This window comes from Pelophylax lessonae (genome assembly GCF_965119305.1).
Source record: "Pelophylax lessonae genome assembly, chromosome: 6".
NCBI classification, from domain to species: Eukaryota; Metazoa; Chordata; class Amphibia; order Anura; family Ranidae; genus Pelophylax; species Pelophylax lessonae.
The window spans coordinates 260,864,614-260,889,834 of record NC_138773.1 but is presented as its reverse complement, the minus strand read 5'-3'; the positions used below and the strand labels follow the sequence as shown (position 1 = coordinate 260,889,834).

At 40.6% G+C, this 25,221-nt stretch overlaps 1 protein-coding gene across 1 annotated transcript in view; it reads left to right on the top strand.

The window, feature by feature from the left end:
• COL28A1 (collagen type XXVIII alpha 1 chain) overlaps positions 1 to 25,221 on the top strand; it is a gene marked incomplete at both ends in the record, with an annotated part of 119,163 nt that overhangs the window by 12,658 nt on the left and 81,284 nt on the right. Inside the window, 10 exons of the mRNA XM_082259978.1 lie at positions 7,578 to 7,598; positions 9,922 to 9,981; positions 10,263 to 10,316; positions 11,860 to 11,904; positions 14,421 to 14,447; positions 15,645 to 15,689; positions 18,773 to 18,817; positions 20,283 to 20,336; positions 21,927 to 21,995; positions 24,819 to 24,887. Coding sequence (XP_082116104.1) covers positions 7,578 to 7,598; positions 9,922 to 9,981; positions 10,263 to 10,316; positions 11,860 to 11,904; positions 14,421 to 14,447; positions 15,645 to 15,689; positions 18,773 to 18,817; positions 20,283 to 20,336; positions 21,927 to 21,995; positions 24,819 to 24,887 — 489 coding nt within the window. The remainder of the gene's footprint in view (positions 1 to 7,577; positions 7,599 to 9,921; positions 9,982 to 10,262; positions 10,317 to 11,859; positions 11,905 to 14,420; positions 14,448 to 15,644; positions 15,690 to 18,772; positions 18,818 to 20,282; positions 20,337 to 21,926; positions 21,996 to 24,818; positions 24,888 to 25,221) is intronic.

The window sequence follows — 25,221 nt, the reverse complement described above, 5'->3', positions numbered from 1 at the left end:
ACATGCTGCCCCCGCCACCAATCCAAGTGTACAGGGGAGCCGCACAGGCCCCCTGGAGCATGGGGCCCGGTTGCAATTGCAACCCCTGCAACCCCTGTAGTTAAGCCCATGCTTTCAACAGTTTGGACACTTGGATATGATCCATCAATGGAGGGAGTGTCCAAAAGTTATTGGTTCTGGAATTGGGATTTTCTCTCTTATACTGTATATAGTGACTCATTATTATCCTGAAACTGCCAATTGCCCAAGGAAAGGAGGGGACTTGTGGTTCCAAACTTTATTTTCTGCCAGCCTAGCTACAGTAATTTGCTGGTTGGGGAACCATTAGTGAAAGGATCCCATTCAGGCTCTCTTATATCGTATGGATAGATACCATCTAATAGCTCAATTGGAAGCAGGTTTTTTTCTTGTTCCCACCCCTTACCTAACCCTGTTTCTCATGTGTAGCACCCTACAAGGTAGGTGCTAGGTAAAGTATAGTGGGCCTTGGCTGTCTAACAGCAGGGCCATGATTTTAAGCTGGGCTGTCATGCCTCCCAGGTGTAGCTGCTGAGAGGGGAGTCTCCCCACTGGCTCCATGAGAGGATTATCATTGGGCAGTGGAGGAAACCCAATCAGAGGCACATTCAGGCCTGTATCTGTTCCAGAAGGCAGATTATATCGCAAAGGATTCTGGGAGTGGGTATAAGTTTGAGGGGAGCGCATGACACAGGGTCTTTGGCAGGAAGCAGAGTCCCAGGAGGGAGAGTATAGCTGTCTCTCCTTCTGTCAGAAGGATCGGGTGTCTCGGGTGGCTTGCCTGAGAGTACAGAGAGAGAGCTGAGCTGCAGAGAGGATCCGGTGTGCCAAGAACCAGCAGAGAAAAAGGGGTTCAGTTCCAGGAAAGCATTCCAAGTTTGTGAGTACTGTGAACTACCCCTAGGGGGTCCGCCCAGCTTAAAGGGGACCACTCCGGTGAGGGTCCCTGGGATCCAGGAGCTAGCTAGCAGTAAAGGGGGTGCCTAATGGGAGGACCCTGAAATGTCAGAGGGGGTGCCTAGGGAGAGGACCCTGAAGTGTCAGAGGGGAAACCTAGTGAGAGGACCCTGAAGTGTAAAGGGGGCGCCAGCGGTTGGGCCCTGAAGAGTTAAGTGTAGAGTGTGCAGTGTTAAGAGTTGCAGCAGCACAAGCAGTTGTAAGTAGCTACCTCAGTCAGTGAAGGGCTGGAGGGAGCTGTTAACCAGACATTTGAGCTAAACAGAGTGTCAAGAGTCAAGTGTATTACAGTCCTAGGTCTTCTGAGTTAACCAGAGTGTTAAAGTCGAAGTTCTAGCACAGTTCAGCAAAACAGTATCTTCAAGCGCCAGGAAGCATTTGTCGGCATTCAGCTGGCGTCAAGACAGCGCTAACAGGCATTTTTCTAAAAGTGTCCCAGTTAAACCTAGTTGAGTCACAGGAGTATCCCACTCATTCCCTTCTCCCATCCTCATTACAAAATAAACAAAACAAACCAAAGATGCCGGAATGGTCATTGCCTCCAATCTCACACTGGGGTATTCAACTTAAATGTGTTGGAAGTGTTACCGGTAACAATGGCAGACCCATATCCGGCCCAATGCCTGGAAAACCTGCTACACATGTAAAAATGGGAAATGATAAAGATTATGAAATATGAGGAGTATTCCCTACATATTAAATGGTGGGATAATGTCAGAATTGGGTAACTTAATAGGCTTTGATGCTTGGTACCCCCCAGGATTACAGTTTCTCTATCAATTGTGTTCTCAGGATGTCTTAAAGACATTCCAGGAAATACAAGCAGTCTAAAAACTCATCTCCCAAAGGTTTTACCATGTCTTCAGTTGCAGCATGCACTTCTTAGGCTAAAATTAAACATCTGTTCCTGACTGCTTTTCTACTTGTAGAAATTTTAGCCCCCATGATTGATAAAAAAGGTCTCGTTGTGCAATTTTATCTACTGCTTCTGGGTAACCACCTGGAAAGACTACATCTCCCGGGTAGGAGGGGGTGGGAGGAGGATCTGGGCACACTAACAGGTGAAGATTGGCAGTGTTGATTGGCATCTTAGAACAAGTTTAGCTAATCTCCTTGTCCCCTACTCAGCAGCTATCCCAATTGCATATTATACATAGGGTGTACCGTACACCGCAGAAACTTTTTTTAGTGGCAGAGCAGAGATATCCCAGATTGCCCAAAATGGCAGAGGGCCCAAGCAAACCTCAAACACATGCTCTGGAAGTGCTTGAAACTACTTAGGTAAATTCAAGAAGTGAGCACTATTAATAAGGTTTTTCAAATGCGGATTGCCTTAGACACGCTAGCATGTATTTTGGGAGGAGAAGGCGTATCCAAATGAGATCAGGGTACCGGTCACTAGACTTCAATTCTTTGCCTGTAAAATCGTGGCTTTAAAATTGATTTCTTTACATGTTTCCTGAAGATTGGCATACTCATGTTATGTCTACCCTTGTAAAGTAATGCTTGATTTATTAACACAGAAATACCCTGCACAGGTTTGCAAAAATGTGGGATCTGTGGTTGCCTGTCTCTGGTCCAGCACATTTATCCCTGGTAACAGAACATCTTTTCCAATGTCAATTCTGAGGCACAATTTACTTTGCATGGTCTGTAAGAAGGAAGTACATAGACACCCTATATTGTGTGAACTATTGCACACCATGGCTGTGCTCCTATATTGAGCACATAGTACCAGTTTAAGTTGCCTATGCTCTGCGAATATGTAGACGGGGTGTAGCGTGGTGCAGTGGCAATAATTCACACAGTGAGGTGCAAGATTAAACTTGTATTGTAGTGTAGCACTGTCCCCATAGGCCTTGCTATATGATGACTTGTTGGGCCTCCTCTGATTACCTGCAGAGAGTCACTTAGGGTACAGTTCACACATTCATCCTTACTCCCAATGGCTCGTTACGCAATAAACAGTGCAGGGGTATTGGTTTTTAGTATTTATTATGTAACTTGGATGGGAGAAAGGAATAGTAGGATACTCCAACTGGAACTATATACAGTTGATAAGGACAACTCTCACTTGGCCTCACCGGTTTGCTTGTGGAAGTTGTCACGCAGCTTTGACCATACTACATCGTGTATGGAAAGGGTTAAGTCTCCTTGCTCTTTCTCCAGCAATAGACTTGGTGAACTACATTATCTTCAGGATACTCTCTAGCATCCCCTTTACTGACACCCGTCCACTGACCCTTCTAGCTGCAGGGATGGCCCCCCTCAGGCCCCTTGACACAGATCTGTACTCACTATATGCAGAATCAGATCCTTCCAGTGTCTCCCTTCCATTCAGTTTTACAGGACCGCCTAGTTCAGTTCCTTTCTAGCTTTTTAGGCCCTCAGGTCGACCACCTGAGGCCACATGGCAACTTCTACAGAGGAGGAGGCAGTCGCCCCCTGCCTCTGCAACCCTGCTCTCCAGCTGAAAGACCCCGAGCACATGTGCTCCTGGCATTTATACAGTATCTCAGCATACACTGAGGCACTTTCCTCTGCCAATCACCAGGGCTGTATTAAATGCCTGTGCACTCATTTGTCAGTATTCCTCCCACTGTCCAATATGCCTCCCTATTGGACCAGTGTGAAACACTGCAGACAAACTGAGTTGCACCTGAACACATTGAGCAGACCTCACTAGCAGATCCTGCTCTCTGGTAAGCAGAGAACAATATAGATTTACCTGGCAATCTCTCTGGTAAGCAGAAAGACCCAAAACTATTCTCTCTCTAGCACTTACCTAGGAGGGTGCTACAGTAGTAAGGCAGCAACAGTACACAACAAACCTGGCAGGACAGATACCCAGCCAGGCACACTCACAGTTTCCAATAAAATGAAGAAGTAGGTTCCAGCCGAACTGGCAGTGTCAGTTAAGAGGGGACAGAATGCAGCCTGGCCACCTCATGCCCAATCTGGAAGATATCCAGAGGGATACGACCCTACGCTTTACCTGCTCGCCAGGAACCTTTTTCTAATGCTAGTGCTGTCCCTCACAGAAGGGATAACTTTCCCTACTCTACACACTTGCAAATGTGCCCAAACCCAGGGGCCAGAGTCTTAAATAGACTCTGCCACACCTAAGATGGCCACCAGAGCCACAATAGCGGTCAGTACTAAATTGGATTACTGCTGCTGTGACTCAGAAAACCATAGAGAAATCCAGTTCCCCATGACCTCTTCCCCCTCTGCGTTGCCACTGCGGTTGAGCGTCACCTGCAGTGAAGACAGCAGACTGCACCTGCCTACAAATATGTCAGTTTCATCAGGTTGTTGGTGTGTTTGAATGAAAGTTATCACTGTTCTCGGGGATGACCATGATCATGCATACTTACCTTTTACTAATACAGAGATATTTAGGCTATTTATGGTTATCTGTCAATTAATACCCTTGCTATAGTGGACTTATATTGGCAATGCTATGCAATCACTATACTGTGCTGAACATATGGGCTATCAAAGTGATATGTGATGTATGTGTTATTTGTTATGAACATATTGAAAAAAAAAACAAGAAGTGTTAAAAAAATATATCCTGAAACTCACATGAACAAACCTACTATTCTTTCTTTTTAGTGTTATATTCTTTGCAGCTAAAATACTAATTACCATGGTGAGCCTTGATATTACACAAAAAACATGTTAATATAGTTAATGATAACCAAGGCTTGTTAGAATGAATGTGGAATTTGTTGATTAAATATATGCAAACTTAAGAGCATGACACTTTAAACAACTCACTAGAAGATGGAGGAAATCTAAGCATGGAATCAACCCATGAAGGGTTGTCAGAAACCCTTGTCGATGAGGTTTTGGGGGGGTGAAACATCATTGACTACCTATCTTCTATTTGTCCGGTTTCACACTGCTGAACTCACTGCATGACCACGCCCCATAGCTTTATAAGTATAAGAACTGTCAGACATGGGAACTGCCAGAACGCCAGAAACATTAGTCATGAGAGGAGCGTTTTTTTTTTTTATGAGGGCGGCGGCGGCAACGGGCATCGTGATTGGTGTTGGATTTACATCAGGAGACATTATTAATTTTTAATAAAGGACTGTTTACACTACACTGGTTTTTTGGGTGAATAGGTAGGGGTAATTATGTACCCCATACTCATTCACATAGGAGGGGGGCCGGGATATAGGAGCTCCTTTCCTAAAGGGGGCTTCCATATTCCGATAAGCCCCCTGCCCGCAGAGCGCCACAACCACAGCCCAGGGTTGTGGGGAAGAAGCCCCCCACCCTAAAGCACCCCTCGATGTTGAAGGCATGTGGCCTGGTATGGTTCAAGGCGAGCACTTGCTTGTCCCCCCCTTTTATGACCTGCCAGGCTGCATGCCCGGATAAGGGTCTGGTATGGATTTTGTGGGGGACCCCATGCTGTTTTTTAAAACAATTTTGGCGTGGGGTTCCCCTCAAAATTTATGCCAGACCCCAAGGTCTTTTCATTACATTTTTTCATTGTCGCATGTCAAGTCGCATGTCACAATTTGGATCAGTTAACCACTTAAGCCCCGGAGGATTTGGCTGCTAAAAGACCAGGGTTTTTTTTGCGATTTTTTACTGCGTGACTTTAACGGACAATTGTGCGGTCGTGCGACGCTGTACCTAAACAAATTTGACGTCCTTTTTTTCCCACAAACAGAGCTTTCTTTTGGTGGTATTTGATCACCTGTGCGATTTTTTGAACATGCGCTATAAACAAAAAAAGAGCGTCAATTTTGCAAAAATAACAATATTTTTCACATTTTTTTATATGAAATTCCCCCAAAAAAATGTAAAAATCTAAATTTTTTAACATTTTCAGCCAATTTGTTTTCTGCTACATATGTTTGGTAAAAAAAATCGCAAAAAGCGTATTTTGATTGGTTTGCGCAAAAGTTATCGTGTTTACTAACAAAGGGAAAGATTTTTGTCATTTTTGGTGTTTTTTTTTTAACGCGTAATGGCGGCGATCTGCAATTTTTTTTGCGGTACTGCGACATTGCAGCGGACAGATCGGACCCTTGACTGACATTTTTGACACTTTTGGGGTTACCAGTGACATTACTGCAGTAATCAGTGCTATAGATATGCACTGCTACTGCAAAAATGACACTGGCAGGGAAGGGGTTAACTGTATTGGAGAGGGAGGGGTTAAGTGTGTCCTAGGGGCGTGTTTCTAACTGTAAAGGGACATGGCTATTGGTGTAAAAACAGAGATCAACGGTCCTACATAGTAGAACCGTCTGATCTTCATTTTTACACCAGGGAGAATGACAGTTTACATAAGCCGTCCGCCTTTCTCCCTTCACCGGCGCGATCGTGAGTGACCGGCGGACGATCGGGTCCGCCGGTCACACGCACTGACTTGTCAGTGAACGAGCCGGGGCGGGCGCGTGCCCGCCCGCAATTGGCTCACAAGTCAGTGACAGGCGAGTGACGTACCCCTACGTCACTCTGCCTGGCCGGGGCTGACCGCCGCAGTATATAGTCGTGCGGCGGTCGGCAACCGGTTAAGAAGCTAATCTAACTTCCTTTCAATTCTCTTGGCTGAAATCAGACAGAAGTCTGACCACAGTAGTGCAGTAACCTTTTCCAAAGTCGGACCAGTTAAGACGGCTCTCCTAGGAAACCATTGATTTTTACATGTCATGTGAAAAGTGCTCTCAAAGTCAGAGTGCACGTCGCCCCAGTGTAAACTGGGCCTAAGGCTTTGGCTGTTGGGAGGAGCCATGTGTGTCCAGTCAGGAACTGCCAATAGCTACATTTATTACCTCTTCTATTCCTTTCCTTTTCTCCCAACTCACTTGCAGCTATACAGCACAGAAGCTAGAGTTTCAGATTTAAGAAAGGAGGAATATATACAATTAATGGATGAATAAACCACAGGAAACTGAATAATAGGAGCATACATGACAATTATACATATTAATATTCATGGGAAGAAACTTCATGACTCTGTAATAACTTTATTATCATATGATACCTCTTTTTATCACAGAACTCTATACTATACTTTCTGGTTTTACCACAGTTGCATTATTTCCTGGACAACATTAGCAATTCACTTGTTACCCAGAGTTGATCTAGACCAAGTTAAAAGTAAGGAATCAACTGAAGCTGAACATCCTCTGAAAAACAATGTAGTAAATTTATAAAGGACGTTTTAAATTTATTTTTAGGTTTCTGAGCTAAAAACACAGAAGCAGCCGCTCGGCACTGCGGGGTTGATTTACTAAAACTGGAGCGTGCAATATCTGGTACAGCTGTGCATGGTAGTCAATCAGCTTATAACTTCAGCTTGTTCAATAAAGCTTTGACAAAAAAAAAAAAAAACTGGAAGCTGATTGGTTTCTATGCAGAGTTGCTCTAATTTAGCTCTCTCCAGTTTTAGTAAATAAACCGCAGTGTGGTTTATAAGCAGCTGTATGTATGTATTGTCAATGACTGTTATCAATGCCATAAGACAATATTACCAAAGTGGTTTTTGCTCCTTAATGATCACAATATATTTTGATACAATGTGCCGGGCAGTTATTTTTACTCACTGTTTTTTTTTTTTTTTTTTACAGAAAGAGCTTGCTGAAGAAGGGGTAAGGGTTTTACATTGTCACTTGGAAGATTCTTTTACTTTTGCTATTCATTCTGGTGCTACCATGTAGTTTTGGTACCTTTGTTAATAGGCCGGCATTTCAGTTTAGGCTAGGTTGTTTAATTACAGTTTTAAGTTCCCTTTTAAGCTAGCAATACATTAGCAGAATTTAGTTCAGATTTTTTTTTGTATAAGAACGTTTTATGATTTTTTAATTGCTAGCGGGGTCAAACTGATATTTGTAAAGGAAAAGAAAGGGGGGGGGGGGTTTTGGGACTTTATGTGATGCTCATGTACTTATGTGCCTCCATCCATAATTGTACAAAACAAAAAAGAAATAGGTTTGGGACTTTGTGTGAGGTGTGTGACCAACCATGGATGTGTACCATATAGACATAATGCATGATATATACTAAATAAGAAAAAGTAAGTATATAATAAAAACAGATATATAATTTTATTAATTGTAACAAATGGTAACAATTGTATATTCTAAATAAATTACATACAAAAATGGTACAATCAAACCATAAAATACTAAAAAGATGAAAAATAGGTAAATAATCATAATAATTATTTATATCCATGATGGGCAGAATTGATTTTAAAAATGATCATAAAAATGAATGATGGATAAAAGGGACCAAAGAGGTGCATCCTAATAAGCTACGCGTTTCGTGATAATCACTTCTTCAGGAGCAGATGCACCATGTGTCTACAACAAAATGTTTATATAATTAATAGTGTTACTAAATATTAAATATATACTAACAACAAGGCCTTTCACGGATTGTTCATTACTTACAATTCAAATTAGAACGTTACCAAATAGGGTAGGGGGTGGAAAGTATGCCGGAGAGATGTCTAACCCGGGAACTGAGGGAGCAATGTCTGCACACAACAAGTGGATAAACAAGGACTGAAAGAAAAGTGCCAATCTTCACATGGGAATCACTATTTCCTCAGCTGGCCAACCGACTAGACTTCCATAAAATATTATTCAATGTGTAAAGTAAGAACACAGATGTATATATGATATAATTGAGTAACCTAAATAAAGTAGGGCTGTAATTGAATCCCAAATACAAGAGGAGAGGGAGAGATAAAGGTACCAAAAAAGAATACCTAAGTACATGGTGATGTGTGATAGGATGAAAAAATCCTAAAGTAGGTGCAATGAGCACAAGTATGAAATGATGAGTGAGGGAGGTAAGTGCCCAGCCGGTATACAAGTAGAGGAAGAAAATAAATAGTGACCAACCAAAAGTGACCAAAAAGACAAGGCAAGCCAATGAAGTGAAAAGAGGGAAAATATATAATAACCACCAATAAAAGTGAAGTTGATGTGTCAGCTATTAACTAGTTACCTTATATAAGCCAGTACCTCTATATTCAAACTAAATGATAAGTATATCCAAGAAAAGTATGGTGTGGGAGTCCTCAGATTTTTGTTTTGGACTTTTGGACCACATGGACAAAAAAATTAGAAAAAGCAGCATTGAAAACTTTCCTCAAACAAATTAATATCTAATAGATATGTGTTTTTTGTTGAGAAAATCTCTTTATTTCCAAAATCCAATGTTAAAAGCAAACAAAAATTTGAAGTACTTTCAAACAACATAGTTCAATTAATTCTGTCCATTCAGTCATGTTAGTTCAAAAATCTACTAATGTATTGCCAGGTTAGGTTGGCACTGTTTTGCAATAAAGTGATTCTGCAATACACGTGTTTATTAATCAAACACAGTTTGTTTGTATTGATATAATGATAATTGCACCATTATATTGTGTTTTTTCATAATTTGTGTGTTTTCTTATTTAAATTACATAGTTATATAGTTAGTCAGATTGAAAAAAGACACAAGTCCATCTGCCTCAACCAATAAAAAACAAAAAAAACAGTAAGAAAACAAGTAAAAAAAAACAAAAAACAGTAAAAAAAATAAAATAAATAAAAACAGTAACTTAAACAGTAAATTAATGTTTTAATAAATGTTTGCGCAAGCATGAGACATAGAAAATTAGCAATATTATGTTTAACTATGTAGATCTTTTTTAAGAATCTATATTGCCTAGGTGGCTTATTCTGAAGTGAAGTGAGCTTTATTAGTAAATTAAAAAAAAAAAATAAAGTTTATGAATCTGAGATGCAAAATGGGATTAACCTATTTACAAGGTTAAGATGAATTAGCATTGTGATTTAATCTGACCTTGACCCAATGTGACCCAATTTCATGCTATCATTTGTCATTTCCCTTATTTCTTAACATCATTTGTAATTGAACATACAAATGTGAAGGTTTATATTTTATATATTCTTCCAGTGCCGCCAGTCACCTATCTGCACTTGTGAAAAAGGGGAAAGAGGACTTCCTGGATCTGCTGTGAGTACACTTGATATCATTTAAAAACTACCTTTACCTGTTACTGAGCATGAGTAACGACATTGCTTTTTGTTCTTATGAAGCCTGTTATCTATCTATATATATATATATATTTTTTTTTTTTTTTTTTATGTTTTTTTTGTTTTTTTTTGTAAATATTTGCAAAGCTGAAAAGTTATCCAATGCAATAAATATAGTAAAAGTATGAATAAAATAAATACTAAATAAACACAGCAAAATTGTGAGAGTAAAATAGTAAAACCTATTTTTCTTTTTTATAGGGTAAAAAGGGACGACCAGGTGATGATGGTGCTCCTGGTCTGAAAGGTGGTAAGGTACGATAGTTTTATTTCTATCTAGAATTTGAAAAACAACTGAATGCTGTTGCTTTTTTATGAAACACTTAGGCCCCTTTCACACAGGCGGACCGTTCAGATCTGCCTGTCAGTTTTTCAGGCAGATCTTAACGGATGCCCAATGCATCTCTATGGGGCAGCGGATGTCAGCGGAGACATTTCCACTGACATCCGATCCGATCCTGTCCATCAAATCCGGATGGATGGAAACCCTATTTTCCATCCGTCTGGTGGATTGGAACAGATGGGATCGGATGAGAATGGACAGGCGGTCTGTTCTCATCCGATTCCCCCATAGAGGACAGCAGGGACCTGACACCTCCGTTTCCTCACACAGCGCGGAGATGGAGCTGCCATCCACCTGCTCAGCGGGGGATCGGCGGACCGATCCCACACTGAGAAAAACGGAGTCCGCCAATGGATCGGACAGTGTGAAAGGGGCCTTAGGGGAGATTATTTTCTAAAACTGGTGCACTCAGAATCTGGTGCAGCTGCACATGGTAGCCAATCAGCTTTTAACTTCAGCTTGTTCATTTAAACTTTGACAAAAACCTGGAAGCTGATTGGTTTCTACGCAGAGCTGCACCAGATTTTGCACTCTCCAGTTTTAGTTAATCTCCCCCATGGAGTTATGGATAAAGACCATGTGCCTTCAGATTTATGTATGTGTTTACACTTGTGCACTGCAAACTCTGTGCAGTTTCCAAACTGCATCCAGATCGCACCCGTTCATGCGAACCGCTGTGAGTGTGTAAGTTAAGTTAACAACACCTGAAAATCGGTTCAACTAAACACAGTTTCAGAATCACAGCCAGCTTCCCACACTAGACATACTGGTGCCAAGGACTTGAGGACCCAGCTCAGGTGAGAACGGTGCTGGATCCCTTAACAGGTAAGTGCACTCATAATAAAAAGTCTGCAGATACAGTATTTGTAGCTGATGACTTTTCTTTCCACAGACTGAACAACGTCTTTAAACACTGTTACCTTAGATGCATTTCAGACTAGGTCCGGTTCATATATAATGTTTGGGGGTTCTAAGTATAATGTTTGGGGGTTCTAAGTAATTTTCTAGCAAAAAGTACTGATTTAACTTGTAAACAACATGTGTCAGAAATAGGCCTGGTCCTTAGGTGGTCAGGAACAATGCCATTTATTAGAGTAAAAATATACTTTTTTGTATTATACATCCTTTGTCATAATAACTTTGTACCTTACAGTTAATTATGAATGCCTGCTGCTGTATTATTAAGTATTCATTTGTTTCTATATTTGTTTGTTTGCTTACACATTACCATGGCAGTACCACAAAGAATATGGATCAGCAGTGTGCAGCGTGTGAGCTGGAATCTAAAACTGGGCCTCAGACTATTGGATCTCTAGCAGAAAGAATGTTAAATATCTCAGATTTCTCTATTGTTTGTACATTACTTAGTTGGTTAATGAACATCAGGATTTTAGGGCAGGCTGTTTTTGGAATTACCTCTAAAATGACAATATGGTGCTTTTACCTTTATTACAGGGAGAATCTGGACTTAATGGCATTCCTGGAAGAGACGGACTAGAGGTAACTGTACAAATACAACATACCGATAATATAGATGGGTTATAAATTACCATATACAGTAAATAATATAATGCTTCTAAACGATCCACTAAACAAAAATAGACAGTTACTGTTTAAAAAAATATTGTATACTATCTGACAGATTTTGCACACCTGCAGTGGGTATTATGAGGACTTTTTATTTATTTAATGGAAAAAGCAGCAGGAAGAGCTGGAACACACAAAGGTAGGCAAGAACACCCAAAAGTCCCAGGTGGACTGGAATGGATTTCCAAAACAGATGCAGAAACTTCCAGTTGGACCACTTAATCGTGGGAGAGGCGTTGCTCTAATTTACTTTACTACAAAACCCCAACATTTGCCAAGCTGTTACATGTTGTAGCACTAAGCGGGATACAGATATGATCTGAACAATCCACCATTGGTGTACTGAAAACATTAGAGTCCATTCACACTGCCGCGACTTGTGAGGCGACTTGTGTGCCCTCAAGTCGCCCCAAGTCTCTTGACATAACAAATCCCATGTAAATGAATGAGAACCGTCTTAATATGCACTACTGAAGTTGCTCCGACTTCAGAAAAGGGTCCTGTACTACTTTGAGGCGACTTGTATCCGACTTGTGCCAATAGACTTCAATGGGAGTCGCCTCCAAGTCGGATCCTTATCTTATTTGAAGCGACTGTGATCAGATTTTCCAGGAAGAAGAAAGAGATTAGCCAGGCATTCCCCACATTGCAGCCATGCCTACAGTTCCTATATAGTTACACATCCCATGAGGCATTGTAAAACTCTGACATTCACAGACATGACTAAGCATGATGGGAATTGTAGTTCCTGAACAGTTGGAGGGCCGTAGTTTGAAGACCCCTGCTATATACCATTATCTCTGCCTGGTCTGTGTGAGTGGCACTGGTGGACACAGATAAGTGGCACTGGTGGGCAGTGGCACTGGTGGACACTGATTCGTGGCACTGATTTGTGGCACTGATACGTGGCACTTATATGTGGCACTGGTGGACACTGATACGTGGCACTGATATGTGGCACTGGTGGACACTGATTCATGGCACTGACATGTGGCACTGGTGGACACTGATTTGTGGCACTGATAAGTGGCACTGGTGGACACTGATTCGTGGCACTGATACGTGGCACTGATATGTGGCACTGGTGGACACTGATTCGAGGCACTGATACGTGACACTGATAAGTGGCACTGGTGGACACTGATACGTGGCACTGATTCATGGCACTGATATGTGGCACTGGTGGACACTGATTCATGGCACTGACATGTGGCACTGGTGGACACTGATTTGTGGCACTGATAAGTGGCACTGGTGGACACTGATTCGTGGCACTGATACGTGGCACTGATATGTGGCACTGGTGGACACTGATTCGAGGCACTGATACGTGACACTGATACGTGGCACTGGTGGACACTGATACGTGGCACTGATGCGTGGCACTGATATGTGGCACTGATACGTGGCACTGGTAGACACTGATACGTGGCACTGATACGTGGCACTGGTGGACACTGATTCGTGGCACTGATACATGGCACTGGTGGACACTGATTCGTGGCACTGATACGTGGCACTGATGGACACTGATACGTGGCACTGATACGTGGCACTGCTGGACACTGATTCGTGGCACTGATACGTGGCACTGATACATGGCACTGGTGGACACTGATACATGGCACTGATACGTGGCACTGATATGTGGCACTGGTGGACACTGATACGTGGCACTTATATGTGGCACTGGTGGACACTGATTCGTGGCACTGATACGTGGCACTGATATGTGGCACTGGTGGACACTGATACGTGGCACTGGTGGGCAATGAGGAAATGAGTAAATAAAAACAGAAAAGGGGAATTAGGTCACAACACATCATATTCTGATTGGCCAAATACAAAGTCGTCTGTCATATAAGTCGCGCAAAATAATTCACAAGTCACGCTGAAGTCGCGGCAAAGTCGCGGTAACGTTGCGGTAAAAAGTCGCTCCGACATGGGGCGACTTATGGTCGCGGCAGTGTGAACCGGCTCTAAAAGGCTTTGTCTCCACCCTGTATAGGCACTTGAATCATAACCTGGGTGGGGGGTTATGCCATTAATGGAAAGTCTATATTCTGAGCATAAATGAAGAGGACAAGGAATCATCCATGGAATCCACCTTGAGGGTGTTACCATGATTTTTTATTTTATTTTGCATAGCATTTATTACACTATATCAAATAAACTATATGGATTGCATTTTTCTTTCCTCAAGTACAAGTGACCTCATGTGTTTTGCCACCTAACCTTGAACGGCCCAGTCATATGTGCATTCTGGGATTGGATAGTATCCTTCAATTCTAAAATTCCCAATTTTCTAGAAACTCGCTTCTAAAAGTATAAAGAGGCGTATACAACACTTATAACAATTGCAATCAAAACAATATGACTGCTTTGCTCATCAGAATTCTGTTTCTGATCTTTTGTTTTTTCCTTTTCAGGGCAAACCTGGGTATAAAGGAGAGCCGGTAATGTATTTTGTTTATTTATTACATTTGGTAAATGCAGGAGAAAAAAATGGCGTGGGTTCAAAGTAAATGTTGTGGAGGAAATGCTAAAGTATAAATATTAAGGCCTCATGCACACTGGACATTTTTGCAGCTGCTTCTATGGGCGCCTGGCGATTTTATTTTTCCTGCCTCTAAACTCCTCTGCATTTCAGCCTGTGTCCATGCACACCTAGGCTTTTAGCAGGGTTTAGTGGTAGGGGCTTTTAGAGGCAGAATTAAACCCACTGCCTGTGCATCCAGGATCAGCAGAGATTTAGCCGGAAAAAACGCTTAAAGCTTGAAAATGCGTCTAAATGCGTTTTAACACTTAGTGTGTTTAGCACTTGAGCATTAATTCCTTTAAATGGGCAGAATAAATTATTACTCTGGCAATTAAATTAATTAACGCCCAAGCCTTTGAGGCCTGTAAAGTTGCCGAAATGCTTGTAAAAACACTTTTACAAGCATAAGGCATTTTTTCTGCCTAAACGCTGCTGCCAGGAGGAAAGTCTTCTAGGAGAGTTTGCAAACCGTTGTGTATGCATGAGGCCTTAATGTTCAGTGGCCTCCACTGTAATAATCAAACTGGAATTCATTCTGAATGCACATTGTACTATTTGTAATTGTTCATTATTAAGGTCTCTTGCACACTGCAGCTTGAAAAAGCCCAGTACAGCTTTTTTTTTTCTTTACTGAGCTAAAATACAGCCTGTTAATTGTAATGTGCCTGTGCACACAGGCGTGTAAACGAGCACCGTGCATTCTTCAGTAAAAACAAAATAGAAAGATCTGCATTTTTGGTCTGTAATTTACGCCTCATACACGCAAATGCACGCAAATACGCATGGTTGTGCGCAAACATCCGCAAATGGCCATTTACATTTAGTACAGAACAAGAATGTGAGAAAAAGTTTGTGCGCATTTGCGTGAAAATGCATGCGTGCGTGGGAAAATGTGCAAATGCATTTGCGCGAAAATACAAATGCAAAATGCAAATACATAAAAAAGAAATAAACTTCTGAAAAAGTAGATGCTCAAACAGGAGTATTGTGTGCAAGAGGCCTAAACCTCATATAACTCCTGAAAGGACTAGCTAAAATGCACTGGAGTAGTAATAACATACTCTCTTTTGAGAATAAAGGTTTCATTTGGCATATTACTTCTTTTTCCTCTTAGGGAGAGAGAGGCGAGTGTGGAATTCCTGGCATCAAGGGTGATCGGGTACGTAAGTAAACAACATTGGTGACAGTTGTTCCAGGTGCAGTAAAATAAAGATTGGGAGTGATCCTACAGTAGTTAACTGAAATTAAAATAGTTTTGATTTGCTTTTGTCAGAAAGTCCTTAAAACGGGCAGCTGTTTGTGCCGCACTTTCAGGTAGTGCCTCCCTTCTGTTACACGCAATGGAGCTAATTTATTAAAAAGGCAAATAGGCTGTTCACTTTGTAGGGTCATTTTCCCTTAGTCTATTAAATGGGATGAAGTTCTGCTGACTTCCATCATCCAAGAAAAAATATATTTTCATAAAATTATTCTTGCACTTAATTAGATATTCTTTGAAAAGTAATATACATTCATCCACTAAGCTAAAAGAAATTTGTCTTGAAAAGTGAACAACTAATTAGTCTTTAGTAATTTAACCCTGAAATCCAGGGCTGGCCCAAGACACTGTGCTGCCTGGGTCCAAGAATGAAATTCTGCCCCCCCCCCCCCAACAAAAAAAAATCACGCCCAACAAAAGGGGCGTCCAATATTTTACATAAATATAACATTTAGAAAATATTATACATACTGTTATATTCTTCTATAACTCACACCTGGACTGGTCCACCAAACACCCACTGTCTGTCCTCAGTCCTCCTGTCACTCCTGTGTCTGCCGCGCCCACTGTCCTAGAAGATCCAGCCTGCTCTGCATGAGTTGGAATGCGCTGATGTCTGATGTCATTGCGCACACCACGATCACCTGAGGGACGTTCACCTGAGAAGATGCTCCGCCTCCTCATATTCATCAGTTTGTATTATGGGCGGCAGTACGAGATAGAAAAATACCATCCATAATGCGCCACAAACTGATGACACACAAAACTGCTTGAAAAAAACAACCTGGGATTCAATTTGCTGCCCCTCTCCAAGTGCTGCCTGGGTCCAATGGACCCAGTGGGAACCATGGTAGGGCCGGCCCTGCTAATATCTCATGCATACTCTACAGGCAGTGCCTTATACCGCTTGACTACATGCATTGAGACATATCTCAAAATTTTACATGGTGGGGTTGATTTACTAAAGGCAAATATACTGCGCACTGTGTAAAGTGACTTCCATCATCCAATCATGTGCAAGCAAAAATGCTGTTTTCTTTTTTTTTTTTTTTAATTTTCCTTGCACTTGATTGGGTGTTCTTTGCAAAGTGAAGCTTTATCTCTTTTCCTAAGCTTTGGAGCAACTGCACTTGCAGAGTGCAACTGCACTTTGCAAAGTGCACAGTCTATTTTTTCCTTTAGTAAATCAACCCCAGTGTCTCATTTCTTTACTACATACAGTGCCTTATACCTCTCTTTCGCACACCATGCATTTCATCGCCTTGCCCCAAGCTTAGTAGTCAGAGTTATAACAATTTAAACAGACCCTGTCAGCCTGTAAAATGAACAATCCTATCCTAACTTCCATGTTTAGTGGCCCATGCCTCCTGTCTTGCTTCCACTCCAGTGATGCAGGCTCTATAAGACTCTTTATTGATCGATAGTTCTGGAAGTGTTATTTACCCATGTCCCTCACTGTAGATGTCACTATTGTGTGTATACCTCATTGATTTGGTACAGTTCTGCAGCCCTCTCTATTCAGGAGTATTTTCAGCAAGCAATCAATGTGTAAGGCAAGGTATCCAGCTTCTTTCCGTGTGGCCGTCACCTGCAGCTGTGCCCAACCTACATACAGGGAATTCAGGGCATTATACCTACTCTCCACCCAAACCTATACACTGTCCACGTGCACAGATGCAGGTCCTAAACCTTTCCACTAGTCACTGTACATTGTAACCCCCGTAATGCCCACATTACTCTTACATGGTCCAGATGGAAGCTCCAGAGATCCAACCAATCACCCCAGACCCATGTGACATGGGGGTTCGAGCTAGCTGATGCCTCACATATGAGGGTTTTTTTTTTCTCACTGTCAGATGGGGGACTCTATTTCCCCCATCACCACCCATTTGTGGGCCAACCAGGTTTGCACCAGAAAATGCACATAATTCTTCTCCCCCAGGCATTTTTTTGTACTTAACACATTACTTCAGTAGATCGCCACACAGAGGCTTCATGGTTACAGAGGTAACTTCTTTACTTGTATAAAAAAATGTTCCATTCCAATGGCAATAAACCTGTTTCCAGATGATGGCTACAAAGAGCAATTTTATTTCAATATTTTTATTGAAGATTTTTAGAAAGAACAGGAAAAAAAAGTGAACAATATTTGCCCTACATCAGGGCATAGGAAGTAAAATCAGATAGATAGGTACAAATGACAAAACGGTAATAACAAACATGAGTGAAAAAATGTAATCTATTTCAAGAGCTAAATTTAAGGCAAGGAGTATTGTCTGACACCTCCAGACACCCCATCCGGGAACAAACTGTGTCATGAGGGGAAGACAGTACACCAATCTTTAGTTTCATTCTTTCTTTATTGTTTTATCAAGTAAACAAACAGAATTTCAGGTTGCGTAATATATAAATCGTTATGTATAGAAGGGTCACCAAAGATCATTTTAAACAGCATTGCAATACTCATTAACATACCAAAAGTCTGTTTTCCTAATTCCTGTTCTGAGGCCTAAGTGCTGTATTCATTCCTAGCCCTCCCGCCCAAGGAGCGAGCACAGATGTACTCTCTTCAGTGGCTCCAGCCTGTCTCTCCTGCCCTCACTCCTCCAGCATTTTAAAATAGAAAACCATGACATCACAACTCTATGGAGGAGCTAAAATTCACATAGACTAGTCAGAGAATGCTCCAGTGTTTTCAGAAGACTAAATTGGGTGTACATTTAGACTCTTTTAGTTTCATGGACCATGCAAATGACAACAACGATATTTACAATATTAACCTTAATCAATCAGATTTATTGGAGTCCATCGACATTTGATTTCTGGTTCCTGTGGGTTACAGCAATTTTTCTTTGCTATGTGCTGCCTTATAACTTTACTTCTGTTAATTTCCTCTTCAGAAAAGGTGAAAGTCCAGGAAGAATTATCTCAGTGTGCAACATTCCGAATTCATTCATAGTAACATTTTTATTTTCATCTTTTAGGGTCCTGAAGGTCCTACTGGTCCCAGAGGATTACGAGGCGTGCAAGTAAGAACACATTTTAGGTGATCTAAACCCAAAATGCAGCACAACCATGTTTTTCTGATGTTTTGTAGAATTATACGGGAATAACTGGTCACATTAAAATATGGTAATTGTTCAAAAATTGACTTCCCCACCATATGGTGGTATTATAAGAATTTAGCAAGCTAATATACCAGAAACCAATTAGACAGGTTTTTAAAAGAATCGAAAAGCTATGTATGTAAAATGGCTCCCATTGTACAGTCTGGGGAAGAATTGTATCTTCGGGTCTACACCTATTTTATGGTCAGTAGTCAAAAATTTAACTCATTTTTAAAATAAAACTAAAATAGAACACTTCCAAATCATGTCTGTGTCTCCATGGGAGGTTTTCTTCATTCTCTGCCTCAGTGATAGTAGTGAATGAGATAGGAGACCTCCCTAACTGTAACATGCAATACAAAAATATGCTTTCAACAGAGAATAATCGGGGACAGTCTCTACAGGGTGGAAAAAGTCAAGGCTCAGCTAATGACACAATAGGGTACAACATTCCATATGAGATAGAACAATGCTATTTGGAAAATGATTGGACTTTAATGGCACCCCAAAGAGTCACACAATAATATACTAAAACCAAATATTTTTAATACCAAAATCAAAGTCATAAAACAGTACATAAAATACATTACAACTCTACAGGGGGCCTCACCCACACTGGCATTTATATGAATGCTAACACCATCCATTACATCACTAGAGGAGGGATTTCTTTAAAAAGGGAGCTAACACCTGAATACAACTTTATCCTTACTATACCAAAATGGTAACAGAGTCATCTAGTGGCAGGCAAGCTAACTTCACCTGTCTAATTACTAGTGCTTTCTTTTTTTTTGGGGGGGGGGGGGGGACCATTGGAGGGCACCCTGTTAGTCAGGAACTGACTTCAGTTTAGTTTGTTCCTTGTTAGTTGTCTCCTACTTGGTTTGCCACTGCCACGACCATTACCATTTAAACCTGCTCCCCTTACAACAGGGGTGTAAAACTCAATTTCATCGTGGGCCACATCAGCAGTAGGTTTGCCCTCAAAGGGCTGGTTGTATCTGGGGTGCGCTAAATACAGATTGCAAGGTTCAGGAGTACATTACGTGCAGAGTTCAGGACTATGCTAAGTACAGAGTTCAGGAGGGTGTTATGTACAGAGTGTAGAGTTCAGGAGGGTGTTATGTACAGAGTGTAGAGTTCAGGAGGGTGTTATGTACAGAGGTGGCAGAATAGAGTTCTGGGTGCAAAACTGAGTGTGAGGGCCCCATTACAAGGCCTGGAGAGCCACGTTCGGCCCGCAAGCCTTGTGTTTGACATTCCTTCCTTACAATATATATGTACACTGTATATAGAATAAATGTTTTAGCTGAGGGAGTACAGTAAATGGCATAGACTACTCATAGATCACAGAACTAACGCTTTTGTTAATTTTAATGCGATATAGGGTATTCAAGGACCCCCAGGAGATCAAGGATTTGAAGGACTGCAAGGACAAAAGGTAAGGAAATATTATAAGGGGAAACAAAGAGACTGGGCAAAAAGCAGTTTAATTTAAAAAAAATAAATAAATAAATAAATCACAGAAAAGTTATTGCATGTGAGTCACATAAAATTGGCCAGTTCTTTGATGGTAGAGGGAATAATGCAGTGCTTATAATATAATAGGACTATACGTAAATTCAAATCCTCAGCTATCATTGACAGTCCTGCTACAATGAACTAACAAATAGAAACAAAGGCCATTAAATATTTACCTAATATTAACCAAACAGGACGTTCCTTCCATCTACAAAGTATGTGGTCTCTGCTAAAGGGACTTGGAGGACCAAAATTCAGTCTCTCGGAGCAGGATCGTCTTATTAACTTTAAATGAGTCCCCTGAAAACCAAACCTACTTTTAGGAAAGTAATTTCATAAGACAGGTTTGTGAAAGCTTCTTCTTTGTATACAGTTGTTGGGATTGGGAGTTAACATATATCTAAAACCAAGAATGATATAATAATATTTTGCAACTTTTCCAGTGGAGGCTGCATTCGTTTTTTGGGGCATTTTATTCCATTATTTTCACTTGATGATCCTGCTAGTAACACACGTTCTGTCCTAGGGTGACAATGCTCAATTACTGTGCTATACTTTATCTATGGAGGAGCAGTAATGTCACCTAGGACTAGAAGTGTGTTATTGTGTTAGGACAGAACGTACAGGAAAATACCTGTTGATCCTTTCAGAAATCCATTGTTCTTGTACCTTACTGTGCACTGTACTAGCATATCAAAAAATGTTATCAGCTCTTGCCAGACACCTCCGTGAGCCCTTAAAGACCTCCCTCTATGTTATGGAAATAAGGAGAGGGTGTTCTGTAATCCTAATGCGACAATGCTACAGTACGGTAAGTGAGCATTGCTAGGCTAGGATAGAAAGTGTGTTAATGGCAGGATAGGAAAGGGTTAGAGCTAGGCTGGCCATATAGAGGCACTTTTTTCCCTTTTAGCCAGAGGTCTGAATGAAAAAACAGATTCCTCCATCCACACAAATGAAGTGAATGAAGGAATCCTACATCCGATGGGACAAGCTATTCTGACAACAGCACCCTAATCAAAGCAATTTTTCCAACATGTCCCTTTGACAGAAAACAATCAAATGATTAACTTCTGTTGAGTAGGAATAGCCAAATACTGATTGAGATTTGGCCGGTACCTGTTGATCCAGCCAAACTTCGGTGAGCGCCAGTTTTAGAGCTTCTGTAGCATTTTTATTGCTGCCTGTATACCCATTAAGCAGATATCCCCATAACTGCCTGTCTGAAGACAGGGAAAAAGTGAGAAGAAATCTTCCTAAAGTAAAAAAAAAAAAAAAAAAACACCTTTTATAGGTGTCCCGGTAGGATGTCCCAGTTAGGAGAGTCCCCTCCTTGTGTCAAGGACAGGCGATGAGTAGAAATCTAATCAACTAATAGCAAAAGGAAAAAACAGACAAAGGTAGAAAAGCAAAAGTAAAAATGTCAACACCATATCACCTACTACTACTATTTATTATAAAGAACATTGTAATTAGTCCATATATAATGACTGTTTATATTTTTCCATAGGGTGATAGAGGTCTCCCTGGACCACCTGGACTTCAAGGAGAAACAGGGATAGGACTGACAGGTCCCAAGGTAAGAAATTACTAAACCCTTTGACTTTTGATCTCCCTAGACACAAGACAATTATTGGATTTGTAGGAACACTCTACATCTAATAGACATTTGAATAGTGTGATTTTTTATTCATTATTAATACATTATATGGATACCTCTGTAGTTTACTTTATCTAATTTGGACAATATACCAGATCCCCTGAGTACCAGTGAGTAGGGATATTGAACACATAGACATTACATGGCTTCATCTTCACACCAATTGTTTTATTATATATTTATGCCACGGAATATGATGATGGTATATGAATCACTCATAATACTAATGATCAGGCACTAGGTTTAGTTATACCGTTCCTGTGCACTGGGATGTGGTAATTTTTCTTTGCTGTAGTTTTTCACAAGCTGCTTTATTGTCCAAATCACCAGTAATAAACTTTGTTGGTCTGAAAGTGAAGCAGTAAATTCTATCAAGCTAAGGTTTAAGATTGACTGACATGGTGGACTTTTACTGATGAAGCATTGCTGCAAGCAAAAAAGACAGAAAAAAAACCCAAAAAACAAAAAAGAAAGATACTGAAGATCAATTTATGGGGAATGGAATACTGACCAGGCGTCTAATTTTCTTGATCCGGGATGATAATAATTATCCAAACAACAAACAAAAAAATGTATATGTCTTGCATTTCCCTGACTGAGTAACCTTTTACACTTTGCTTTCTGTTAATATGGATGTAATACATAATTGTTTATCTAAAACCTTAAAAAGGCACTTGAATTCAAACCCCTTCACCAAAAAAGTTACCCAGTGTTCCACTTAGGACAATTATACATATTCCCTAAGTCTATTTACAGCCTGTATCAAAACACTGTAAAGACTCTGTAAAATACAGCTGTGCTCAAAATAATAGCAGTCCAACATCACTAACCAGATCAATCACTGTTTTTGGTAAAAATTATATTTCTACATGGCAAATAATTTACTAGTAAGTATAGAAGAGTGATAAAAAACCAACAGACCTAACAGTCATAAAATGCATGCTGCTGATTCTGTATAATTGACTCATTAATTGAAAGGGGCGTGTTCACAATAATGGCAGTGGGGAGTTCAATTAGTAAGGTCATTCATCCTGTGAAACAAACAGAAGGCCCTTATTTAAGAATGAAGGCAGCAAACGTTGTACATGCTGGGTATAGTGCATTTCTCTTTAAATTAGTAAAATGGGACGTTCCAGACCAGCATAATTTAATTAAAAAGTTGATTGGAGAGGGGAAAACATAAAGAAGTGCAGAAACTGATAGGCTGCGCAGCTAAAATTATCTCAAAGGCTTTAAAATGGCAGCCAAAACCAGAAAGATGTGGAAGAAAATTGAAAACTACCATTCAAATGGATAAAAGAATAGTCAAAATGGCAAAGACTCAGCCAATGATCAGCTCCAGGGTAATCAAAGAACATCTAAAGTTACCTGTAAGTACTGTAACAGATAGAAGACACCTATGTGAAGCCAAGCTATCGGCAAGAAGCCCCCGCAAAGTCCCATTGTTGAAACAAATGACATGTGCTAAAGAGGTTGCAATTTGCCAAAGAACCCATTGACTGGCCTATAGAAAAATGGTGCAACATTTTAAAATGTGCTACACTTCCCTTTTGAAACTGTAAAGTGGAAATTTTATTCTAAAAGAAGAACTGTCACTGTTACCCTTTTCTAACACTAAGGGCCCTTTCACATTAAGGAGATTTCCAAGCACTACTGCACTAAAAAAAGGTGCCTCTAAAGTTAAAGAAAAATGCTTCCCTTTAAAAACAATAGGTGTGTTCACAATGGGGCGGTGCACTTCCATTGCGAAAAAAGAAATTAGTGTTTCAACAAGACAAAGACCCCAGACACACCAGTAAGAGAGCAGTATCTTGGTTCCAAACCAACAAGATTAACATTAGGGAGTGGCCAGCCCAATCCCCGGACCTTAACCCAATAGAAAACCTGTGGGGTGACATCAAAAATGCTGTTTCTGAGGTAAAACCAAGAAATGTAGAGAAATTGTGAAATGTAGTACAACCGTCCTTGGCTGGAATACCTGTTCACAGATTCCAGAAGTTGGTTGACTCCACGCAACACAGATGAGAAGCAGTTCTCAGAAACAGTGGATTTACAACTAAATATTAGTTTGATGATTCACAGGAAAGCTAAATCTTCAAGCTTTTTCAGTTTATACAGTAAATGTTTCAGTTTGTAAAGAAAAATGCCGACACTGCTATTTTTGGATAAGCCTTAGGCTCAGTTCACACTACGTCGCTCCGACTTAGGGGGCGACCTGTGAAGTCGCATGCAGCGCGACTTCGGCGCGACTTGCACAGACTTCATAAAATGAATGTCTATACAAGTCACCTCCAGGTCGCCCCGAAGTAGTACAGGACCCTTTTTCTAAGTCGGAGCGACTCGTGTTGCTCCTATTAGAACGGCTCCTGTACCGCACAATGGGAGCGTGACGGACCGCGACTTGTCAGCCTGAGTCCAAGTTGGACTAGTGTGAATGCGGTCTAATACTAATTTTCTGTAAAGTATTAACAAATTTGAAACATTTTTCTTCATGTTTTGATTTGGAATAGACTGTGCAGTGTTCCCAATGCATTTGTGTGTTTGGAAATAAAAGCTATTATAAGGAATCTGAGCTTTACTCACTTTTTTAAACACGCTGCTTTATTTTTAACACAACTGTACATAGAGAGAAAATGCTGTTTAATTTTATATATTTAGAAATGCAACAGTAATTACATTTGGATTTGGCCGTGCGTGAGAACATTTTTTTTTTTTAATGATTTGCTTTCTTTATGTATTTAGGGAGACATTGGAGTACAAGGAAGACCAGGTCCAAGTGGTCCTCCAGGAATTGGAGAGCCTGGACCACCGGTGGGTATTTTAATGTTTGTTTGTTAAAGTATCTGCATTGGGTTTAGAAAACTGCATTTTTCTAAATATTTAACATGCCTAACCGGTTCTTTTATGAAAGCTAAACGTTAGGAAAATATGAGATACAATGTTTGCCAGAATCTTTCAAAGGCTTACAGCATACTACCTGGGCAAAGATGTCAATAGATGGCTCTCACAAGATTATATTTACAGCTGCAAGGATGAAGATAAAACAATAACTGGGCAACAATAATCCCCGTCAATAGTTTCCCAATCAATTTTTGTGCTTCTTAATGTCACAATATTAAAAGTATATTGTTCCCCCATCCAAGGC